The 24,678-nt window shown below is 35.5% G+C and overlaps 1 protein-coding gene across 4 annotated transcripts in view; it reads right to left on the reverse strand.

Moving 5' to 3' along the window:
* The window catches only part of METTL15 (methyltransferase 15, mitochondrial 12S rRNA N4-cytidine), a 175,974-nt gene that overhangs the window by 85,155 nt on the left and 66,141 nt on the right, over positions 1 to 24,678 (reverse strand). For all 4 annotated transcript variants that reach the window (XM_045194044.3, XM_045194042.2, XM_071221414.1 and 1 more), the window contains exon 4: positions 12,046 to 12,182. In XM_045194044.3, coding sequence (XP_045049979.2) covers positions 12,046 to 12,182 — 137 coding nt within the window. The remainder of the gene's footprint in view (positions 1 to 12,045; positions 12,183 to 24,678) is intronic.

Raw genomic sequence — 24,678 nt, forward strand, 5'->3', positions numbered from 1 at the left:
TCTTTAACAAGGAAAATGTAGCTTCCAAAAAGTAGCATATACATATAAAAGGGGAGAGCCAAAGAACAGGAGAGGCATAGGAAAGGTCTTCTGTTTGGTTTTGACATTCATAAAAATACTGTTTTGGCCTAAAGCCAAGAACTGATGGAGCCGTCACAACGGAGAAAATGTTAGCCTGAGAGCAAAAGCACCCATAGCTCACAAAGCGACTATAGCTAACATTTATTAAATGGTTTTATGCTAAACAATTTAATTCCATAATATTATATTATTTAATCCTCATAACACACATGAAGTATGAAGTTGAAGAGGTAAAGGCAAGGAGTGGTGACTAAAATCCCAGAGTCAGAGCTCCATCTGGTAGAAGAGGCCCACGAACCACGATGCTTGAAGAGAAAAAGTGGCCACTGCTAACATTCACTCTGACCTCACTCATCTCTGGCCTCTGGTTTCCTGCCAGTGCCTCCCATTCACTGAATCCAACCAGAAGTCAGGAGAAAAGGAAACCTGCTGATAAATTCATAAAAGTCAATTTCTGGGGATCAGTATGAACAAGGATGAAGAGAATCTGAAGGCAAATGGAGACTATCCAAAATACCAGGCAGGAGTTCAGAAGAGTAAGAGTTGACTTTGAAAACTGAGAAAAGCAATGCATTTGATAAACCCAGGGTTAGGTACCTTTCTGAGCCTATTCATCATCCCTTCTCCAAGAGACAGATGCTCCTTAACTTATGATGGGGTACATCCCCCAAAATCTACAAGTTGGAAATATATTGAGTCAAAAATACTTTTAATACATCTAGCCTACTGAACCGCATCGCTTCAACTTGCTCAGTACACATACATTAGCCTACAACTGGGAATTATCTTGCGTTTCATCTCAAGAGTAATTGCCTTCTTCTTCTCTCCAGAAACAGTAGATAAAGACAGGCATTTTGTAGACAGGATGAGATGTGAGAACACAAAACATCATATCCAAAACAACGTTGGCAACACAGTGCACTATAGAGCATTGGTTGTCTACCCTTGTGATCGCGCTGTCTGGGAGCTGAGGCTCACTGCGACGGCGCAGCATCCAAGGGAGTGTTGAACAAGTTATACTAGCTCAGGAAAAGATCAAAATTCAAAACTTGAAGTACAGTTTCTACTGAGTGCAGTATCGCTTTTGTACCATCATTAAGTCAAAAAATCTCAAGTCAAATCATCATAAATCGGGGACTGTCTGTATTATTATAATCCTAAGGAGAAAAGTTTATTTATTTCCTGCATTACATTGTAAATATTTTGATTATAGATATTATATCTTTATTTCTTACTTTAAAATTCTATCCACTCCCCAAACATGTGTCCTTTCTTCATAGTCAGCATCTATATTTCAGATTCTATCTCATTCACTGCAAGACTGGAAAAGCACAGATTAAGGGATGGCAGTTTTCAGGGGGTTCAAATTCTCTAGCCAAATTAATGTTTCCAGGAAACAGAACCCTAGAAAGTATAACTGTCACCCACACCACTGGTTTCTGTTTTGTTTGAACCATAAACAAACACTTATTGATATCCATATATATTCCAAGCACAGAGCTAGGTCCTAGGAATATGGACATTCATTAGACAAAGTTTCTGTCATCACTTCAACGAACATTTAGTACATAATGTGAACAAATATATGGACTGTAGCCATATAGGGTAGTTTTCAAAAAAAATTTCATTGAGATAGAAAGAAATGTGATTCAACTGAAATTCCATACGAAAACACAACATATGTGTGTGTGTATATATATGTACATATTATTTCATAAGAAACAATATTTAATTTAACTTCACATGATATACAGTGATATTTCATACTTTATCCCATTCCATAAAATGCCGACAGACCCAATAAAATGGTTTCATGACATGAAAAGCATATACTAAACAGTTTTCAAGGTCCAATCCTCACAACATTCCTAGGAGGGAAGTACTATTATTCCTATCTTAAAGAAGGAAATTGAGGAACAGAGAGGCTAAGTAATTTATCTGAAGTTTTACAGTGAGTAAATGGCCAAAGTCAAAAAAAGAAGCAGTGTGGCTCCAGAGTTAGAGGGTAAAGAGGAAAAAGAGAGGTCAGACATTAAAGTTGCCAAGACTTGAGGTGGAACCGAAAGACCCTCACTGCTGATTATACACAAAGGGTGAGGGAATGGGAATTGTTAAGTAACACTAGTGCCTAGGCTCATTCACCTAATGAATGAATGTATTTTCCTAGGTAACACCATTCCCCTAGAGAGGGAAAACACGACGTGGAGAGGATTCTGGAGGAACGGTAATCACTAAAAATCTTTGGTGAGAATGCAAAGCCTCCCTCTGCAGGACTTGGGAACATGGCAGGGTTGGATTCACTTATTCCTTGTCTCCTTCCTTATATTGGCCAAGTCAGATAAGTGGGAATTCTTGAAGGGTCTCTTAAAATTTAATGTCACAATATTAACTTCAACTGTACCTATACAATCACAACATAAATTTACCTTGGAAGGAACTATTTGATTCTTTTAGAATCCCAGTAAAAAGGGAAGTCAGGAATAATTAAAGCAGAGTACAATTTTTAATATGATGGTCAGGAAAAAAAAATCTTCAAGGTCCAACAACCATCAGCTTTCACAGAGAGTGGCGATGTCTAGCCTTTTAACTGATCTACCTGAATCCTTTCCAGTTTTAGCCTCCTCTAACCCCTACTTCATAAAGCAAGCAAACTATTGTTCAAAATGTAAGTACTATCATGTCAGTCTCCTCTTTCAAACAGTTTGGTGCCTTCCCATTGCTCTTAAGATGAAATCCAAAATCCTTAACAAGGTCCTATATGATCTGGCCCCAGCTTACCTCCACCAGCTACTCCTCTGCCCTCTCCCATCCATTCACACTGCTCATTTTATGCACAGTTCCTTCAACGTGACGTTCTCCTTCCTGCTAAAGATCTTTGGATATCCAGTTCTCATTACTACAAATGTTCTCTCTCTCGCCCCACCAACCATCCCTCTTTACCTAACTGTCATTTCTAACTCAAGTCCTGACTGGAATCCAGATACACAGGTAGTTTTTGCAGATGTTCTAGACTGCATTAGAGCACACTGCTCTTAGTACCTACATACTCATATTGCTTTTAAAACATACTGTACTCATTCTTAGCCATAATCACAATTACAGTTAAATCGTAACTGTGAAATCATCTCTCTCCTATCTATTTTCCACTTACATCGTAAGCTCTGTGAGGGCATGAACTGTAGAGGTCCTAATTCCCTTGGAACGTCTAGATCTGTGAGGTTACCTGAAAACTACTTCATATGACATATGTCTCTCCAAGCCTTGGAGCTAAGTCAGAGAGTACTTTTACCTTCTGAAACACTTTGATCTTGCAAGGCTGATATCCCTTGGGCAAAGATTATATAGTATTCAGTGGGGCAAAATACAACATCCGGTTTTAGTTATATATGTGTTCCATTACCAAAAATATAGAACAGGTGACAGACCATCACCAATAGTTCAAAATGGTCTAGTGGGTCCTCCAAGTTGTTGGTTTCTCATGCTTGTTTACATTTATAACAATTCTTTCACTTTGACGGTGCATAGCAGAACTGACGTCCTATGGTTAGTAAGATCAATAACAGCTGTGTCTCATGTCTATCCCGACAGTCTAAATGTTACATAGATAGGGCTGTTGGAAATAGTGTATTCCTTCACCTGATTTTTATGCTGGCCCTGGAGACAAAATGCCTGGGTTTGCATGCTGCTCTGCTAGAGCATGTGACTACATTGCTTCCACAACACTATTATATTGCACAGTGTTAGAAAGAACGCAAGTAGCAAGCCTGAAGCCATGAGGTCTAGACTTGCCTTTGCCCCAGTTTCTGTGTGAATTTAACCAAAAAATGAAAAATGGTGGCTTAAAAAGAAGAGGAGGTGAATGGTACCCTTCAAATGCAAGAGAACACTGAACAACTTAGAACAGATCATATGGATAATTTAGAATACATATACCATATGGGTAAATATACTTGTAACTCTCCAATTTAATGACCACAGAACAAACCTGAATAGAAAATATGGAGGCCAGCTGTTAATTTTCTCGGAAAACAAACAAAACAGTGGAAATTCAAATAGCAATAACTAAAAATGTTCCTCAAGGACGTGGCAGAATACTGGAAAAATATCTCTTTCACTGAAGGTATGATTAGATCCTGATTCAAGGCAGTGAAGCCAGTTAGCTAGAAGATTAAGAACGTGCCATTCACACTCATCGCCTCAGAGACAGAAGACAGCACCCCAAGGAATCGTTCCCCCTACATAGACAGGAATGCTCTGAGGCGTGTGGGGCCATTCCACCCCACCATCTCCTCATATGCAGTCACCAGTCCCTTCATTACTGAGCTCATTCAGAGATTTCAGTTCATATAATGCAGTCATACCAAGGGCAGAGATGGACAGGTGCTGTCCGCAGGTGCCCTGGATATGGTCAGTCTCTCTAGAACAGCAATTTTCAACCTTTGACATCTCATGGCATATAGAAACTAATTGCTAAAATTCTGTGGCACACCAAAAAATAAATTTATTGCCAATCTGACAAAAAATAGATATAATTTTGATTCATTCATATTAGTCAGCTGTTGTGTTGGCTGTTGTCATTTTTTATTTGACAATCTAAAGGGAAAAAGTCCAGTGTCCATGACTAAATAGTCAGGCATTGCATGTTTTAAAAATTCTTGTGGCACAACTGTTGAAAATTGCTGCTCTAGAATCTCTCTAGAATGGAAAGGCTGGAAGAGCCACAGAAATAATACATTATAAGAGCAGTTGCCTTTATGAATTGCGTTCTCCAGTAAACATAAAAAAAATAAAACCCCTCTCCTATGGCAGATTCTAGAAAAAACTCCCAAATACTAAGACTTTTTGTAATAAGAGCCTATGTACCTAAAGTAATTTTGTAGCTTAAAATCTGAACTGGAGACTCTGGCCCCACATGACCGAACAATGACCAGGTGAAAGGAGAATCTATCCAAATAGTAAAAACTTACACAAAAATATACAACCAAGATGGAATCTATGACAAGATCCTGAAAAAAGAAAAGAAGATATTTGTACTCAAGATACAGAGCAAAACCATCCTTTTGAAAAATATTTATTACAAAAATAGAAGACTTTAGAATGTATATAATTTAGACTCCATAAATTTCAAGAAAACTGAAAATGAAATAAAACATATACATGAGATGATGGACCAAGAGGAAATAAAAAGGTATTGGCAGAAAAGAACATGTCAATGAATCAGTAAGGTTGCAAGGAAAGATAACTTTCAATAGCTGAAATAAAACTTTAAAAACTTAACAAATAAAACTTAATCAAAACTGTAGAAAATAACCCTGAAGAGATTTCCCAGAATACTGAGGCAAAGTAAAAGCAGCTGAAAGCACTAAGGGAGGAAATAAAGGACATGTGGCATAGGTAGTACAGCTCCAACCAATCAATAATAAGTGCTCATAGGTTAGAAAACAACACCAACAAAAAAAAAAAACAGTGGGGTCTAACTCTCAAAGAAACTCCTTCGTAAAGACCCATCCATAGGCCAAAACTTTTCACAGAAAACATGAAAAATTAATGGGAAGAGGCCAATTACTAATATTTCTTAGTGAAATTTTTGAGTATCAAAAGTATTCAAAGAAATAAATATATCTAGTAAGCATCTAGCCAGGTGACGGAGGAGAGAGAAGCAGACCGCCTAGGAAAGGAAGCATGAACGGTGCCGCCCCCAGACTGCTCCACAGCACTATACACGAGAAGGAAAAGAGGGATGTCTATAAAATTCCTAAACTGTTACACTAAGTCACATTACCATGTAGGAAAGCATGAGTAACACAGTATCAGGTAGACAAAAGTAGAGATGTTTTCCTTTTGCATATTTATAGAAAAACTACTTATAGATGTAATCAAGTACTAAGATATAAGCCCACCTAAAAAACTAAAATGGGACTTGTAGTATCACAAAATGGATTTAAGGATAAGTAATTATTTTAGATATGACTGCTGAACAATGAAACTGCCAACAGTAGTAGAAACTAATTTCTAAAATCCAGAATAATATTTTAAAAGCCAAGAAGTGAGATGAGGGAAAAAGGTAAAAGTGTTAATTTCTTATATTACATGGGGTGGTTAATGAAAAATACTATTTTATTCTAAGTACTTAACTATAAAAAAATTATTAAATACTTTTAATCTTGAAAAATGCTAACATCACCCATCGGGGAATAAAGGAAAGAATAAACAAATGGGACTTCATCAAAATAAAAGCTTCTACATGGCTTAAGAAAATATTAGCAAAATGAAAAGGGAATCAACTGTATGGGAAAATATATTTGCAAATGATACCTCAGACAAGGGTTTGATCTCCAAAATATATAAAGAACTTATACAACTCCACTACAGGGAAACAAACAACACAATTAAAAAATGGGCAAAGGACCTGAATAGACACTTCTCCAAGGAGGACATACAGAGGGCCCAGAGACGTATGAAAGGATGCTCAGCATCACTAGCCATCAGAGAGATGCAAATTAAACCCACAATAAGATGCCACTTTATACCTGTGAGAATGGCCATCGTAAACAAATCAACAAATTAACAAACAACAAGTGCTGGCGAGGCTGTGGAGAAAAGGGAACCCTAGTGCACTGTTGGTGGGAATGCAGACTGGTGCAGCCAGTCTATAGAAAACAGTATAGAATTTCCTCAGAAAACTAAAAATGGAACTGCCTTTTGACCCACCAATTCCACTGCTTGGACTATACCCTCTGAAACACCAATTCAAAAGAACCTATACACCCCAATGTTCACAGCAGCACAACTTAACTATAGCCAAATGATGGAAACAACCTAAATGCCCATCTGTAAATGAGTGGATCAAAAAACTCTGGTACATTTATACAATGGAATACTATGCAGCAGAAAGAAAGAAGGAACTCCTACCCTTTGCAACTGCACGGATGGAACTGGAGAGCATTATGCTAAGTGAAATAAGCCAGGTTGTGAAAGACAAATAGCGTATGATCTCACCTATAAGTGGAATGTAATCAACAAAACAAACAAGCAAGCAAAATATAACCAGAGACATTGAAATAAAGAACAAACTGACAGTAACCATAGGGGATGGAGGAGGAGATAATGGGTAAAAAAAGAGGAAGGGTCATCAAGGAACATGTATAATGGACACATGGACAAAGCCAAAGTGGGGTAAGACCACGGGTAGGAGGTGGGGATGGCTGGAGTAGGGGGGAGTATTGGGGGGAAAATGGAGACAACTGTACTTGAACAGCAACAAAAAAAATGAAAGGTATATGATCAAAAGTGTTAAAGAAAAGGCAAATATATATATATATGTATTATAGACAAAAATATTTTAAAGCTAAAGAAAATTTAAATAAAATACAAAAATAGAAAATATAAAACAACATGACATAGAGCAAGCATATCCAGATTTAATTACCTTTTCACGAAAAACATACTCAGATTTGTTTACACAAAGTACATCTGGTATTTGTCATTCATAGGAAGTACATCTAAAGTAATATAGCATAGAAAGATTTAAAACAGAGTAACATGAACACAGATAAGATTGTATTAGAATTAGAATTCTAATTACTTTATAAAGTAAATACTCTATAACCAATAAGATTAAACATAATTTAATGGAATATGAATGTGCTTATATTGTATAAATACAATTAACCTTTAGAAAATATATATGTATGCATAAAATATATATGTATGTACATATGAATGCATGTATATATAACCAAAATGATTAAAAGAAAATATATACCAAACTCTTAATATTGGTGGGTGATTATGAAGTATTTTAATTTTTTCTTAGTACTTTTCTGTATTTTATCATTTTAACTTAAAAATATTAATAAGAATCACAAAATATTGTGATAAATGAAATGCACAAAATCATTACTACTGATTAAGGTAATGGAATTATGAGTTCAATTTTTTCTTTAAATATTTCTATATATTATACATTTACCCCAATAAGTACATCTACATTTAAAACAATTGAAAATAGCTTATTATATTTTTATAATGTTTAAAATTACAGTTAAATGATGGAATCAATTATGACTTTATTTTTCTCATATGTGTCTATATTCTCTAAACTCAACCTATGGAGCACATATTATTTCTCAATTTAGAGAAAAAATTGTTTTTAAAAAATTGTATTCCAAAGTCCATCTTCCACAGTGGTAAAAGTCAACCAACACCCCACTGCTCCAATTTAAACGTGTTTCCTCTTGTGCGGTCTTCACAGGCGATGGGGAAAAGTTTCCGTTTTTAAACAACAGGTGATCTGACATGTCATCTTTTGTGAAAGAGATGAAATGTGTTAGTCTAAAATTCAGCCTTCCTATGAATTGCTTAGTTTTCTGCAAAAACGTTAGTTTTTATTTTTGACTTAGTTTGACAGAGTAGAGAATGTGGAATTTTTCAGAAGAACAAGCTCCTTTTTGACAACAGCAAAACAAATAAATGGAAGAAAGAAATTATTATATTTCCTCAAGGATGTTAATAACATTGAAATGACAAGATATTCCCTTTATTGCACACTTTGCTACAAGTTGTAATTGCATATTTATTTTTAAGAAGACAATCAATCTAATCTCTCCACCCTTCCAACCAACCAACCATCTATCCATCCATTATCCCCAGAAACTACCCCGGCACAAAGTTGTGTTTTTCTTCTCATGCATATTTTTATACCATAATTATATATGTAGGTATTCATAAATAATATATACATTGCTTGGCATATCCTACTTTACATACATTTCAAAGATGTCATCATACACTGTCTGGGTTTGTTTCTTTTAACCATTCTTTTCCCCTTCAGCACACTTGCCCCACCACTAATTCCTTCTTTCTCAACTTCCCCACGATTATATATACAAACAATGCACACACACAGTCTGCAGTACGTCTAAGGATGTGTTTCTTTAGATATTGATTCTTTTATTCAGATGGAGTAGGTTATAAGCAAGTTATGTGTTTTTGTTTTAATTTTAAAAGAGGTCCATTAAAAATTGGCTAAATGTCCCTTCCCCATATCCTCACTTTCAAAATTATGTCCTTCCAGTCTAAGAAGTGTATTTTTACCATTACTTTTAATTTCATTTCCCTCATCACTGCTACTGAGGTGAACAATCCTTTTATACCTAATCTTCTGTGAATGACCCTTGTATATCCTTTGCCCATTTTTCAAACTGAGTTTTGTTGTCTTACCAATTTTGAAATAATTCTTATACGGTTAATATTGATGGGATTCAGGACACACTACCCCAAAGTATGGAACCTTGGCATACTGAATATGTTAAACTGAAGGAATTTGAGACACAGCGTGTGCACGAAGAATTTATGACCTTTCCCTGAAATAGGTCACTGACCCTCAGGTGAGAGATACCCTTCTCCTCTACCCAGAGAAAAGAAGCTTCCTCATCTCTGAAGATGAAGGGATGGGAAGAAGTCTGAATTGGTTTGGCTTGCTGTGTTTCCCCCAGTTTACCACTACACTTAGCTCACACCTTTTGTCCTGCTATAATTTTCTATACTTTTCCACTCTTCATCAAACCTAACATAAAAGCTCTGAAGTTTAAACATGTCATCCAGTCTTCATTTCCTTATGAAGGCTCTCAAGTCACATAAAACTCATATTAAATAAATTAAAGTGTTTTTCTCTTTTTAATCTGTCTTCTGTTGCAGGGGTCCCAGCTGAGAACTTAGAAGGGTAGCGGAAAAAACATTTTTACTCCCCTAAATTATCACTTGTTTGCCTATCCCCTAACCTGCAAATATTTATTTTCTAAATAAACTCTTTACAATTTTGCAATACTATTTTTGCCATATGTTTTTAAAGTTTTTATATAGTTAGATATTTTATTATTTACCTTTATGTATTTATGATTTCTAACATTGATTTAAAGTCTTATACCCTAAGATTGTGTATATAACCTCTCAATTTTCTGGTCATGGTGCATTTTTCTATGTATCTTAGTTACCTTTCTAATTTTTATGGTAATGACCTATTCAAGTTTAATAATTACTGAGTCAATTTTAATAATTTATATTTTGCTAAGACATCATTGATTTCATCTAGATTTTACATTACAGAATTGGTTGTATTGGTTGTATTATGATTAAATTATCTTGTGTCTATGGTTGGTCTCCATTTTAATTAAATGTTTTTACTCTCTTTTTCCTTTAACAATCAGGCTGAAGAAAATTTGCTATTTTAAAAGAATGATCAGTTGGGATTTCTTTATCCTTTATCCTTTTTTTCGTTTTCAGTTTTTTTGATTTTAGCTTTTATCTGTATCATTCCTTCTTCCTGATTTAATTGTTCTTTAATTTATTATGTTTGGCAAAGGAATTATTTCATTGATGAATTTAAAAAGTCTCAACAAGATTGGAGGCAAGTTAGTATAATTTAATAAAATGAGGTTATTAGGTGGGGAAGGGGATCAAAAGACATGTCCCAACTCTATCATTATTGAGCCAAGTATGCCTTTTAGTAAGTCATTTAATCTGTCTAGCTAATAGTGTCCACATCTGTAAACTGAAGAAAGAATACAGAGCCTCAAGATTCCTGTTAGGTAAAGAATCACACCTGACAAAACTGATAAATGTTATGGAAAGAATAAGAGACCTTGAATCAACTGAACTAGGAATCATTGCCTTTAGAAACAATATCTGAGAAAATTGAATTTATCTATGATAGTGAAATATAATGGGGAGCTATACTCATTCCATGAATGTTAAGGTCATAATCTAAGATATTTCAAAAACGTGAAAGCCCTACTAAAAGATATTTTTAAAGAAGGTACATCTAAGTCACATTGAAGATGACAGCTAAAGATTCTAAAAAAAAAAAAAGAAAAAGTACCATGTCATTAAACGATATCCTCATATATTTCTTGGAAGAAAATAGCCTGGGATTAAAATAATCCAAAATAATCCAAAATACTCCATAAACTTTGTGCTCTTGCAAACAAAATTTTATACATATTTATTTACATATTTACTAGGAGAATAAATCACATTGATAGATTTGCAGAGTATGAGACCTGAGAGAGGTTGAAGAAGACTATGCTAAAATAGTAATCCAATTTTCTTCCTTCAGTCTGTGATGAAGCTTGTCCACAATCACACTTTCATTCTTTCAGCAAAGAGGCCTTTTCCTTGCTAGACAGCTGCAACTAGTAAAACTCTAGTCTACATCAAGTCAGACCTTACCTTTCATATTCTCATCGTTTCTCTTTATTTTAGTCTCTGGAGCATGACAGAGTAAAACAATTCCCCATTTCTGAAAATAGCCCTTCACATAGTATTTCAATATAGTCTTCTTAGTTCCAAGATATTTTTGTTTTTCAGGCTGATGGCCAAATGGACATAACACTGATTCTAAATTTTTCTCTCAAGGAAGATGATTTTACCACTCATGAAGACAATATTTTTTATTTTTAAAAAGTCCTATAGTGAAAGTTCACTAATTCTGACAAAGCCAATAAAGAACTCTAAGTTTACTCGTGAATTTCAAAAAGTATTTACAGAAAACAATTACATCATGTTGATGTATGTGACCTCAGGGATTCTGCAGAATTATCACATACTTAATTTACTTCACTAAATTCTTGGAAACTCTAAGTTATAAAATTCTCTTGAAAAGTATTGTTTAAACTAGGGGGTATTTGTCAAAATATTTTTCGTGAATGGATTTCAACATATCTTCAAACTTTAACCAAAAGTCATTTTTGTATTTATTCCTATTAATTCAGAAATAATAAATGCATAAAATCATTATTTTAAGTGGTACTAAAAACATCATTTACATTGGGGGAATGAAGGGCAAGGAATAATTAGTGGAATGAAATGTAACATCATACAAGGGAGGACAAATTCCAAGATGATAAACGAAGCGCTGTAAAACTCAACACTCCAATTAAATAATTATGCAAAAAGAATACTTACGGATACAATTCTGAAAGTTGTTCAGCTATTGCGTAAGCTGTCGGGTCTCTGTCTAAGGCATACAGAGTTATATCTGACTCTTTCTGCAGAAGGGCTCTTGCGTGTCCTCCCGAACCAAACGTCATATCTAGAAAAATCTAGTCAATACAGAAAAAGAAAATTACCACTTAGCTTGAACGAAACTTATGCTCCCTAGCTACATTAATTTCTAGAAGCACATGATTTTCAGAGGTGATGGCAAAATGCAAAAGCAGTTACAATGTTTTGCCCAGAATTCCACTTCTGGTACAAGATATCTGGATCAATTATGAGCGATCAGTCCAAAAGAATTGGTCAGAGGACCAGTAGAATGATAACCTCTGGTACAGGCTGGCCAACTCAAGACAGATTTAGATTTCACTCCACAAGGTCAAACAAGCCCTGGTGTTGTGTGCTGCCAGCTTTTCAGTGCTTCCCACCACCTGGCTGCTAATGATTTTTCCAACAATTTCTCATCATTTGGAAATACCCTACAATTAGTGTGGCTCAGTTTATCTTAATTTCTCTAAATGCCTTATATTAAACATAAAGATATTCAAGAACAAGTAAGAGCAAGAGAATACACCTAAAAATAAATAGTCAAAGGACAAATCTTTAAAAATCTAACCTGCAAAATTGAAAAATTAACAAATCTGACTTGCATAAAAGCCCAAGGCTTAAGTCAAAAGACTTAAATTCTAGCTTTGCCACTAGGTAGCTCTATATTTTGGGGGAAGTCACTTAAAATTCCAGTGCCTTTAGATTTCTCCAGGATTTAGAAGGAAAAAAGAAGATCTAGAAAAATGGTATCACCAGCATTTACCTAACTGGTGAGGTGACATATAATTTCTCATGTAAACCCAGGCATTTTGAGAGTGAAAGGCATGCCGGTAATCATTTTGCCAGGACAACAGGACACAATGGAGGGAGTGGTACCTTTAGATGCTGGACCATTCTAGTTACACAATATAGTTAATTGGTTCTGAATCTACTGCTTGGCTATGTTATTTGGTCACACTATAAAGGAAACAGGTCACAGCTGGGCAAAAACCCAACCTAGATCATAAGAAACATGAATGAACAACTTAGCTGATTGTGGCTGACTTGGAAGTAAAGACACTCTCAGCATATCCCCTCAAAGTTATGCTCTAGGTTTAATGTGCTTTTTCTAATAAGCTTCACTGATACTGTGAAAGTAAAAACAATTATGCCAATAACAATACTGAATACTATGACAAATGCATACACTATAAGCCAAACTGTTAAAGATTTTTAAACATACACTTTTTAAAAGTCCAAGATGAGAAATTCCTGTATTGGGCTTGAATATTTCTCTGCCCTGAGTGCTAAAACACTGTAGGGTGAGTGGTCAGAAACAAAGAACAATTATGCTTTGATTTTTTGCTACCAGCGACCATGCTGAGTCTCAGCCTCTGAGCAAATCCTCAGAAAAGTTAGTCTACTGTTTGAAGAATAATGTGGAAGAAATCTCCTGATAAAAATTGAGAAGAGGAAGGATGTAAAATATAAGAGATGTTAATGTGGTAACAATGTACAAGCACTGCATTTTAACATGAATGTGTTAGCATAACTTAACCTTGAACTTCCATCACTGTCAGCACAAAAGGCATGGATGGTTACACACATTTTTTACCATTTTCAACAGTAACTTTAAAACAATATTTAAAGTCTTATTGTTTGTATTAATTTCCCTTCCCACCCTGTGTACTTATTTCATGCATCTCTGAGTAGGTAAAAGTCTTCTACCACACCTTATCCCACTTGTAAAATTGCCAGGGCTTTAGCATAATTTAAACAAATAACTTTTCCCAGGTAAAACTGTAAACCATTTTCTTGCTATGTCCCAATTTCAAGCCTTGTTGTAACTCTGGATTTAAACTAACAGTATATCAAATAAAATAATTTGCATATGATTACTTTATCTCAAGCTAGGAAAGTCCCAATCAATATTTAAAAGGAAAAATACTCATCATTAAAAATATTCTGGAAAATGTGAGTGAGATGATGATTATAATTTACATGATTATTTTTTAATATATCATGATTATGCCCTTGGAGATGTGCTGACAATCAAGGACGGTTCCATAGGAAGAAATAATCCATTATTTCCAGTCGGGTGTAACAAACAAAAAGTGGGAGACGGATGGGGGTTTATGAAAGTATGAGTGAACCCCACCGTATGCCTTGGGTTAGTAGGTGACTGGAGCCATCAACTCCCATTTTTTAAATTGTAATATACATTGTTCATCAAATACAATAGTGAATCACCCAGCACTACAATTGAAAAGGGAGCCCATTAGTTTTTCCCTTCTCTTGGGTCATTAACTTGACATGAGACCACATTTTTAAATTTGTACAAATTGATAATAAAATAAGAAGACTGGACAAATTTGTGCTTAAAAATGTACAAGAACAAATGAATCTGAACATTTCAAAACAATCCTCTCTGGGTCTCATCTATACATATATTCAAATGTGTATCGTATGCTCCAAACATACATGAAACTCTTTCTTCGAAATTACCTGATATAATTTATCTAAAAAGTCAAACTGATATTTGATACCAACAGTTTATTCTGGTAATTTCACTTATCGCTTGTATAACCCTGTCCAAATCATTTTAACTCTCTGGGCTTCAACCTCTTCTTGTAAGAAATGGGGATAAAATGTACCCCTGTTTATGCAGTGGCTGGATGATGGATGAACTGAGGGAGGATGGACCCTGATCATGGTGTTCCCAGTGAAGCCAGAGAGTTATCTGACCTGCTGTGATCCCAGAGGAGCTGCACAGGTAAGAACAAAAGGCATCTCAGGGAAAACTGAGTGTGGTAACGGGGAGTGATAAGACACAAGGCCTCTGCATAGCTCTGGATGGGGATGTGTGTGTGTGTATGGCGGGCAGGGGGTGGGGGCGGCTGATAATGGAGACAGATGGCTTCTCAGCACAGGGAGCAGGGGCTCGGAATCAAATGAAGGTGATTTAAAGAAGGAAGGATTCATAACTATCATTCTCTAACTTTGCTACCAACTTTTTAATTTTAAATTTATTTTTAATTATAGTTGACATACAATATATTACTTTCAGGTGCACAACATAGGGAATCAACATGTATGTGCCTTACAAAGTGATCAGTGCAATATGTCTAGTAACCATCTGTCACCCTACACAGTTATTACAATGTTATTGACTCTATTTCCTACGCTGCACTGTACATCCTCGTGACTGCCCTGCTACCAATTTAATATGGTCGCATCAGTGTACAGTAGTACCTGCTTAGCATGTATCCAGTGATGGAATATGCAAAAAGGGCTCAGCATCCCAGGTAACTGTGATAGAGATAGCAACACTCATTTGTGTTTATGAATTCAAGATACAAGAATCGTTACCACAGAACCACGTAAAATAGCTGCAACATATCCAACTTCAGAGTCATTTAACATCAGTGTATTCCTAATATAACACATTAATTCCTTACTAAACAGAACTTTTCTGGAACATTAATAACGATCTGTAACTAACAGTATTATATAACTCTATAGTACCATGTTTTTATTTGCCAATCAGTTCTCCTTTACATTTGAAATTTTAAAAAATGAACATTTCTTATTTTAGGTTAGCTCTTTCAATCAAATGCAACTAAATGACATTTTAGCCCAGATGGTCTTCTAAATATCGTTGAAATGATTAGGTTCTACCTTTCACCAGGATAAGTCACACTTGAATATTGTGCTATAGCTGTGCATCGGATATGGACAAGGTACAGATACAAAATTTCAGAGCTCAAAAGGATGTAACAGACTACTTACTCCACCTCCTCATTTTACTTATGAGCAGACTAAGGCCCAAAGAGGGTGGCTGATAGCTGGTTCCGTGCAGAGCTAATACTAGAAGCTAGCTCTGCGCTCTCCCCACTTCATCTTGTAATACTCCCCCATTGAAATTATATAACTGAACTGAAATAAAAACAATCGTTCTTTGAAAAAGTATTTTTCCTTAATACAAAGATAGATGTGGGACCTTTGTATCTTGTTCAAACTTACTTTTCAATTATAGTTAACATACATCATATTAGTTTCAGGTAAACAACATAGTGGTTAGACATTTATATACCTCATGAAAGGATCACTCCATAGGAAAGAAATTGTAGTTTGATTCTGTTATTATACATTGCTCTGTCTTTCTACAGAATACCTGGTACTACACCCTCTTACCTCTCAAATGTGGTCGGCTTTAAGACTTAGCTAAGGCTGCTCCCTGAAGAGGGAGATTGACAGAAATCAAGTGATTTACCAAAGGTCATCCTGCAGAGAGTTGTAATTCGATGATTTGTTTCCAATCCAACAGTCTAACCATTGAAGTTTTCAGATTGGAACAACACTGTTAAAATCTGACATGAAAACATTTTTACCATGAACAGTATGAGGGCAGCCCTTCAAATCTCATTTCCCTGATGTTGATTAGTCATTTCCAATCTCTGCATGATTTTAGTAGTAAGTTCTCATCTGAATCTGGAAACAATATGGCTGATTGCACTTTAAAATTTCTTCTTATGACTATTTTCTTTTCTGGCCATCATAAATTTTGAATTCTTAGAATTAAAGTACTTTTGAAAGAATTTTAAACTTCACCTATTTGCAACTACTAGTTTCATTTTTAAATACTAAAATACCTCAGCTATATACTAAACTTTCTGGACTCTTTTTTTCTGGAGATGATTATATTAAAATGTATGTTATTAATTAATAATCTGTATAATTTACTGACCATTCAATATATATTAAGCCATCAAAGCAATACAAAGATATTAAGTTATGGGCCTTCCAATACGGTGAAAAAATTTAGACATGCGCACAGTAACTACTAGTAAAATGAAATCAATATAAGAAAGGCATACATACATTTTATAAGGAGTATAAAAAATAGATTTCATTTTAATGGGTAGTATAATGGATGAAATAGAGATAGGTCATAATTCCGCTGGGCCTGAAGGCTGAGCAGAACTCGACTCATCCTTTGTTTTCGCTCTCCTACATTCTCCAACTCCAATTAGTTACAAGAGGCTGTTGACTTTAACATATAAAAATATGTTTCAAATCTTCCAATCCCATTTTTAATTTGCTTTACGACTACAGTAGGCTCACAACTCATGTCCATGCCTGTAATCTCAATTCTTTCTGAAATAAAACTGTGGCATGTAACAATCCTATTTAATCCCCCCTCACAGGCTCTTCAGGTCTACTTGAGAGTCCAAACTTCTGGCATAATGGATAATGTTCTTCATTTTCTGGCCACTGCCTTTCTCTCTGACATCATCTCTCACTACTCTCAGACATGAATTTTACACCATTTTCTCTAGCCATATAGAAATACGTGCATTTACCAAACATGCCAAACTATCTCATACCTTTCTTCCTTTTTGCCTCATTCCCTCTCTCACAAAATTTAATCTCAAACAATTATGTCCATAACTCTACACTAGGAGTTGGAGAAACAACAGTAGGCCAAACCAGAACTGGTCCCCACTCTCACGTCAGCCTGTAGGTCTCAGCGTCTTTAATACACTGTTCTTTCTTTCTAGAATACACCTCTGGAAGATACCCTAAATATCTGTGTCCCTCCTGCCAAATACTACATGCTGCACAGACTATAATAAAAAATATGTGCTGAATAAATAAATAAAAACAGAACTGAATCTTATCAAAGGCACAGGAAAGGATGTCCTGTATAGGGAGAGCCAGCTGGACCTAAATCCAGGATTTATTAAAATACGACAATGGAAGGAAGAAAGGGGGAGAAGAGAAAAACAGAGAGAAATTAACAACTCTCTACGTGCCAGATATTATGCTACTTCTTGCGTTATGTCCCCTGTTACAATCCTCATAGTACCCTGTGAGATGGACAAACTAGGAAATAGAGCTGGGAAGAGTGTGTGACGTTAAACTGTAGCGGTCCTAAAAGGCCAGGGTAAATACCTTGCATCCTGCTTGCTAGATAATGAACAGCTTCTCGGACTTCTTTTTTTTAAGTACAAAAAAATAATTTGCCTGCCAACAGTATTGGATAGATGGTAGGGTGTGAGACCACAGTGTTGACCTGGGGTCGGGCAGTCAGGTGAGAGGACAAAAAGCATGAGCTGGCAACTGAAATGGACAGTAATAACAACACTAATTACTGTTGGTACACTTATTGAATACTTATTTCATGCCAAAGATAATGCTAAACATTTCCGCTGCATTATTCATTCATTTTATACATAGTCTTAAACACATACATACACATGCATGCACACACAATTAATTAAATGTGATTCTCAAAACCACACTCTGAGGCAAGTTACTACTTCATTACTACTTTACAGAGGAGAAATTTGTCTGAAGCACAGCTTATAAATGGTAGAGGCAGATTTTAAAAACAATTCCGTCTCCTAAAGCTATCCTACTTTGCTTTTTGTTTTTAATAGAGGTAGTATAGACTAATAAGATATGGTGAGTGGAGAAGTGAGAGAAATAAAAATTAATCACAATGCATGCTATCTGGGTGACTAAGAAGACACGATTTATTAGGCAATTATTAGGTGGCAGCACTCACTATGCCACACATTTTAAAAGCTTGATTAATTTAATTGTATGATAGATAAAATAATCCAATTTTACAAATGATTATATTGGAGCTATTGCCTAGAAAAACATGAATTGGTCAGTACAATTATATACAGACATAGAAATAAGAAAAGCATTCCTTTTCCCTCCCTTCCACACTGTCCGTACTTCCCCCCACCCCCACCTCACAATTAGTGTTAGAAAGGACAAGAAATAACTTCTTACCCCAGACGACAGAGAACTAAAAGAATGAGAAAATACAGGCTGCTTGATATTGAGAACAAAGAGGCTCTAAATTTTCATGTGGGAATAGAATAACTCTTTGTAGTAACCTCTAAACACTGAAGTGAGGGATATTACCAAGCAAAGATTTTGAAGAGAATAATAGTAAAAAAAATAAAAATCTGCAAATGTAATAGCATTAATCCATAGTGAGAACAAGAAGTTTGGTTTCCAAAACTGTTCAGAGAACATTAAGTTCCCATTATATGTTTGAAATCTCATCCTAATCAAAAACATTGATACATAAAAAAAACTAAGATAAATAGCATTCATTATAGATCTGCACCTTATATCATGCAGCCTTTGGGAATATTGTGCACCAACTACTGTGTACTACACATTTACCAAAGGTGTGGGGGAGAGGTAGGGGAGTGATTTGATATAATTAGTGAGGCAAAAGTTAACAGAGATAAGCTAGTTATTCAGATGTGATATAGTATATACGATTATGATATGATGGATATCTGGACAAAAAAACTGCGTAAGGTTATCTGTTTTATAATCACTGAAATCTTTATAATGCTAAGGCAACCTATTGTTCTACCACTGTACCTTGAATCACTCAAGACTATCACTGACTTCTCATTTATCTTTTCTGCCTAATCTATTGACAAGTAGACATTTGTCACAGTGCTGCATTTGTAGTCCTGAAATAAATTAGAACATACAATTGTGAACACAGAAGGCCATTGACCTTATAGTCAGCTAACATTGTAAACAAACATTTTTCCTCCCAAACACCTTGATTTATTATTGCCTTGTCAGGTTCTGTTGAGTATCTGTCTGCTACGTGCTTATTTGTTTAATCTGTAACTATTACATGGGTTTATGTAAAAGGAAAACATCTCAAAAGAACATAAAAGTTATACCACAAATAAAATAATCAATGCATTGCAATAAATTTATCTCTTTTCCATTTCATCAAGAGCATGGTGTTACTATGACTCATTCTGCCTAAATTCTGTAAACATTTCATCTTGTAGCTTCAATTCTGTCCTATTTACAACAGAAATCTTTGTCATAACAAAACTCATTTTTCCCTTCTTTGTAAAATATGTTCTTCAATTAGATTAAGTTAAATAATTGGACCCTTCATCCTTCTTGTTGATGAGCAGCTTTGACTCTTATCTGTACCCTGGGATGGATTTCAATCATAAGTCCCAGCCACATATTATGGACCATCACTTGATCAACTTACAGATGCAATGGTTGAATTAACAAAAATAGCTAAAAACGGTATGGTATGGCTGGTCTCAATAAGCTTAATTTCTCAGAGATCTCTAGCTGAGACAATACCAATCGGTCAACATCTTTTTTAGTAAGAAAATTAGTTTTTATCTACATCATCAAGAAATGATTACAACATATTCTGGACACACATTCTACAACTACTGAGAAAGCTAGATAGGTATTTTCTTCTAAGAATTATTATAGTAGTTTGAAAAATAAAGTGAAAATAATGCAATACTAACCTCTTCAATCAATGTATTTAGCAAATGCTCTTCTCAAATTATTTTCGGTGGTGGGGGAGTGTGGCACAAATCATTTTACTGATGGCAGATGTAACGTGGTACTGATGTTGAATTCTTACCAGCATTATTAAAATAAAGCCAATGATGGTAAACTTTTCTATTACTTGGCCTTCAAGTAACATCACTTCTACACACGTCACAGCAGACCAATATACGTACCTATTAGTGTCCAATCCACTGTTTGTATGTGTGTGTACATGCACACCTGCAGACACCTGTATGTATGTACCTGGACACTGTGTGCGTGTAAGGGCAGGTGAGCAGGAACTTCCACATTCTTTACCTTGTTTAAACATGTGATTCAGGTTTGGCCAAGTCTCAAACTCAGAATACAAAAACACTAAACCACCATGAAACCTTGTGTGGAAATATTAGTAAGTAAAATTTAAGGACTGAGAAATAGTTTCATAGGCAAGTAAGAGGAAAAATGATTAAGAAAGTATATTTAAAATAATTTAAGCCCTGTCTGGTGTAGCTCAGTGGATTGAGTGTGGTCTGTGAACCAAAGGGTCACCAGTTCGATTCCCAGTCAGGCAGGGCACATGCCTGGGTTGCAGGCCAGGTCCCCAGTATGGGAAGCATGAGAGGCAACCAAACATTGATATTTTTCTCACTCTTTTTCTCCTTCTCTTCCCCTCTCTCTAAAAATAAATAAATAAAATCTTTAAAAAATAAAATAAAATAATTTAAAATAATTAGAATAGGCAGGTTCAATGAAATAACTAAGTACTTTCAGAACAAACTTCTCTGTGACATTCAAGTACTATATAAAGTACAAGACAAGATATAAATGAGGCAGCAGCAGGGTGTAAAAGAAAGAGGCTGAAGGTAAAAATGTCTGTTTCTGGTCCAGAATTTATTATTGAATTGCCATAAAAGTTGAACAAGTTACTTAAGTTTTCTAAACCTCATATTCCTCCTGTGGAAACTGGGATACAGACACCATTGTAGTCCATGTTACCGGGCTATTGGGATCTGCGAAAATAAGACAAGTGCACGGAGAAATGTGACAATAGTAGAGTGCTCTGTAAATATTTTTAATAAAGTGCATTTAACTTAAGAAAATGATTATTCACAAAGGCCTAAATTCCATAATAACTTTTACTAAATACAAAAATATTGAGCCTACAAAACAACATTTCATGGCTTCTGAACTTGCAGAAACACTAAAAAAACCTTCAGTTGGTGGGTGGTTTTTAAAAGGAGCCTCTCGATAATGTGACACCTCTAGAGACAGAAATTTCACAGAGTTTTAAATGCAATAAAAATTTCCAATGGATATATCTGAAATAAAACAATTCTATAATCAGTCTGATTTTGCTGTGTCTTAAAACTAAGAAAACATCTGTGAATAACTTTTTAATTCAGCCCAAATTTTTAAAAATGCAACATATTACATGATCATTAATATTCTTTAAAGACATATTTTGGGGGGGTACAGTGAGCTTTATTGATGGTGCTTGACAAGGCAGGGCTCCCTAAGTCCCTCCCCTCTTCAGGGGGTCTAGGATGGAAACTGGAGGTCAGGAGATTCTCAGTGTGTTGGGGGATCGATTTGGGGCAAGGACTCCCCAGCAGCTGAGGGTCTCTCTTCCTGTCGCTAAAGACATATTTTAGAATGTAAATATCATTACTTTTATTTTACAAATAATAATAGCTTTAGAGATTTTTAATATTGCCCTTTAAAATTTTACCCCATTACTGATCATATTTTGAAATATGTAAACATCTAACTCTATATAGGAACAATGAATTGAACAGTGTGGCTAATTTAACTAAATTGATATTCTAACCTATCGCTAGGAACAAAGCAACTATAATTTTGCAACTTTTAACTGACTAGGAAGACTTCATACAACTTTCACAGTGCCTAGTTGACTCAATGGAAGAAATATTCATACTAAAATCAATTAGCTGATTATCTTGACAGTAATGTACAAATTATGCACTTAATTTTATAAATTCTGTGTGGGGAACACAGAATTTTGGAATATAAATTTTGTACGGAGGTACAAATTATAAAATACACTCCTAGTCCCCTGATGGAAGCTTGGAAAGTCTACTTGGAGACCAAACACATCTACAAAATGATTCGATAAGAAGGAAGAAAATTCCAGGCATGCCGAATGCCAGGGTATAATTACACGGCAGTGTTGACAAAGAATAAACTACGCTTTAGGGAAGGCAATAACACTCTCTGCGGCGAAGGTCTGAAAAGTCTCCTTTATCAAAGAAAACGGCACCGAGTCAAACCTGGATTATAACTACCTAAGTACAACAGAGGAAAAGCATCTAAAACAAAGGCAAAGCAACATTATTCTTAAATGATTAACTGATTTAATTGAATGCAATACAGGATTTAAAGTTAGAAATAAGCAGGTTGATTGCTAGGTTGTTTAACCTTTCTGACTCTGCTGTTTGTTATCAAATGGAGACAAAAACACCGACCTTACAGAGTTATAACGAGGATTAAATGAATTTGTGGTGCAAAGTGCTTAGAATACTTCCTGGAACGTAATGAGAATCCAAAAACCCTACTACTTCCACGGACAAGAAGCAGGAGAACAGATGCGAACCCATGAAGTGCCAGGACTGGTACCAGAATAATGACACATAGGGGAAGGAAAGGTCCCTGTGAGGGAAAAGACAGACAGAGTGCTGCCAATAAAAAGTATTCTAAGAACTGGAGCTCACTTTAAATATAAGCAATAAATTGGAAGAACCATTAAAGTTGTCACGAAGCTTTCAAACCAATTTCCATCAAAGAATGACGACAGCACTCACACACAAAAAAGAGGTTTCATCAGGGGAAATCATCTGTTTTTTAGGGAGTTACCATGATCCTCTCAAAATCTGACTCTGAAACGCCAATCTATAAGCAGAGGCATTTTTCTTAGTACCCATAACTGCTTCTAATTTATCAAGATAGTTTTATATCTAAATCAATGACATGAACAGGCTTTGTGTATCAATTCAATATCACTTGCAGAAAGCAGGTCATATGATAGATGGACCCTTTTATTATTACTAATAACAATGGCAAAGATTCATCAGATTCTTTCTATTTGCCAAGCAGAGGGTTACTGTACCTAACAGCACTGTGAAGTAGATGCTATCATTTTCATTTCATGTACGGAGGTGACGTACCTAAGGTTGCATGGTTAATAAATTCCACAGACATTTGAACTCATGTACTCTATCCTTTGAGTCCATGCTCTTCACAAAACTTCCTACAATTTCCTATAATTTGGTTTTGAATAGCACAAATATCAGATCATGGTAGCCTTCTTCTGCTCAGAACTTTGTGATGGCTTCCCATTTCACAAAGTCCTGCTTCAAAATTTGCCCGGCACACCACACCCAGCTTGTGTGATTTCACCCTCTATGCCTCCACTCCTGGACCAGTCTGCTGCAACTAGCAAAGCCTCCCTCCTGCCCCTCACACACTCCTGTCACCATGCCTCTGCACTCAGTGTCCCGTCCGCCTGCCCCTGGCAGCCCAGACGGTAAAGGACAGAGCACTCATGCTGTATTCTCTTCGACGTCTTTGCTTAAAAATAATCTTCTTAACAAGGCTGTCCCCAAATAAACTATAACCCCTTTACTCATCACCAACACTCACTTTATACAACGTTATGACTTTACTTTTCCTCCATGGCACTTATCTAATGTAATATATGGTATATCCTTGCTTTTAATATGTTTATTATGTCCCATCACTTGAAGACATGTTTTAAGAGGACAGATACACTTTTGTATCTCTAATACCTGAAACAGTGTCTGTCACATAAAACCGAATAAATATTTGTTGAATGTATACACAAATAAATGAATACGATGTATTGGTAATAAAGCGAATTTTGTTTTCAAAAGAATAAAGGAGAAAAGGGAATAGGAATTAATATTTATTGGCCCTGGCCAGGTAAGTTCAGTGGATTAAGAGCATCATCCCAATATGCCAAGGTTGAAGGTTCAATCCCTGGTTAGGGCCCTTATAAGAATCAAGCAATAAATGCATAAGAAAGTGGAACAAATCAGTGTTTCCCTTTCTCTCTCTGCCTCCCTCTAAAATCAATTGAAAAAATTTTTTAAATATTTATTGTGCATCTATGTTGCCAGGAAGACTACTAGGTGTTTAGCATGTACTAACTTGCTCAATGCTAATCTAATTCTCCTGTGA

Source organism: Desmodus rotundus, chromosome 5 (assembly GCF_022682495.2).
Source record: "Desmodus rotundus isolate HL8 chromosome 5, HLdesRot8A.1, whole genome shotgun sequence".
Lineage (NCBI taxonomy): Eukaryota > Metazoa > Chordata > Mammalia > Chiroptera > Phyllostomidae > Desmodus > Desmodus rotundus.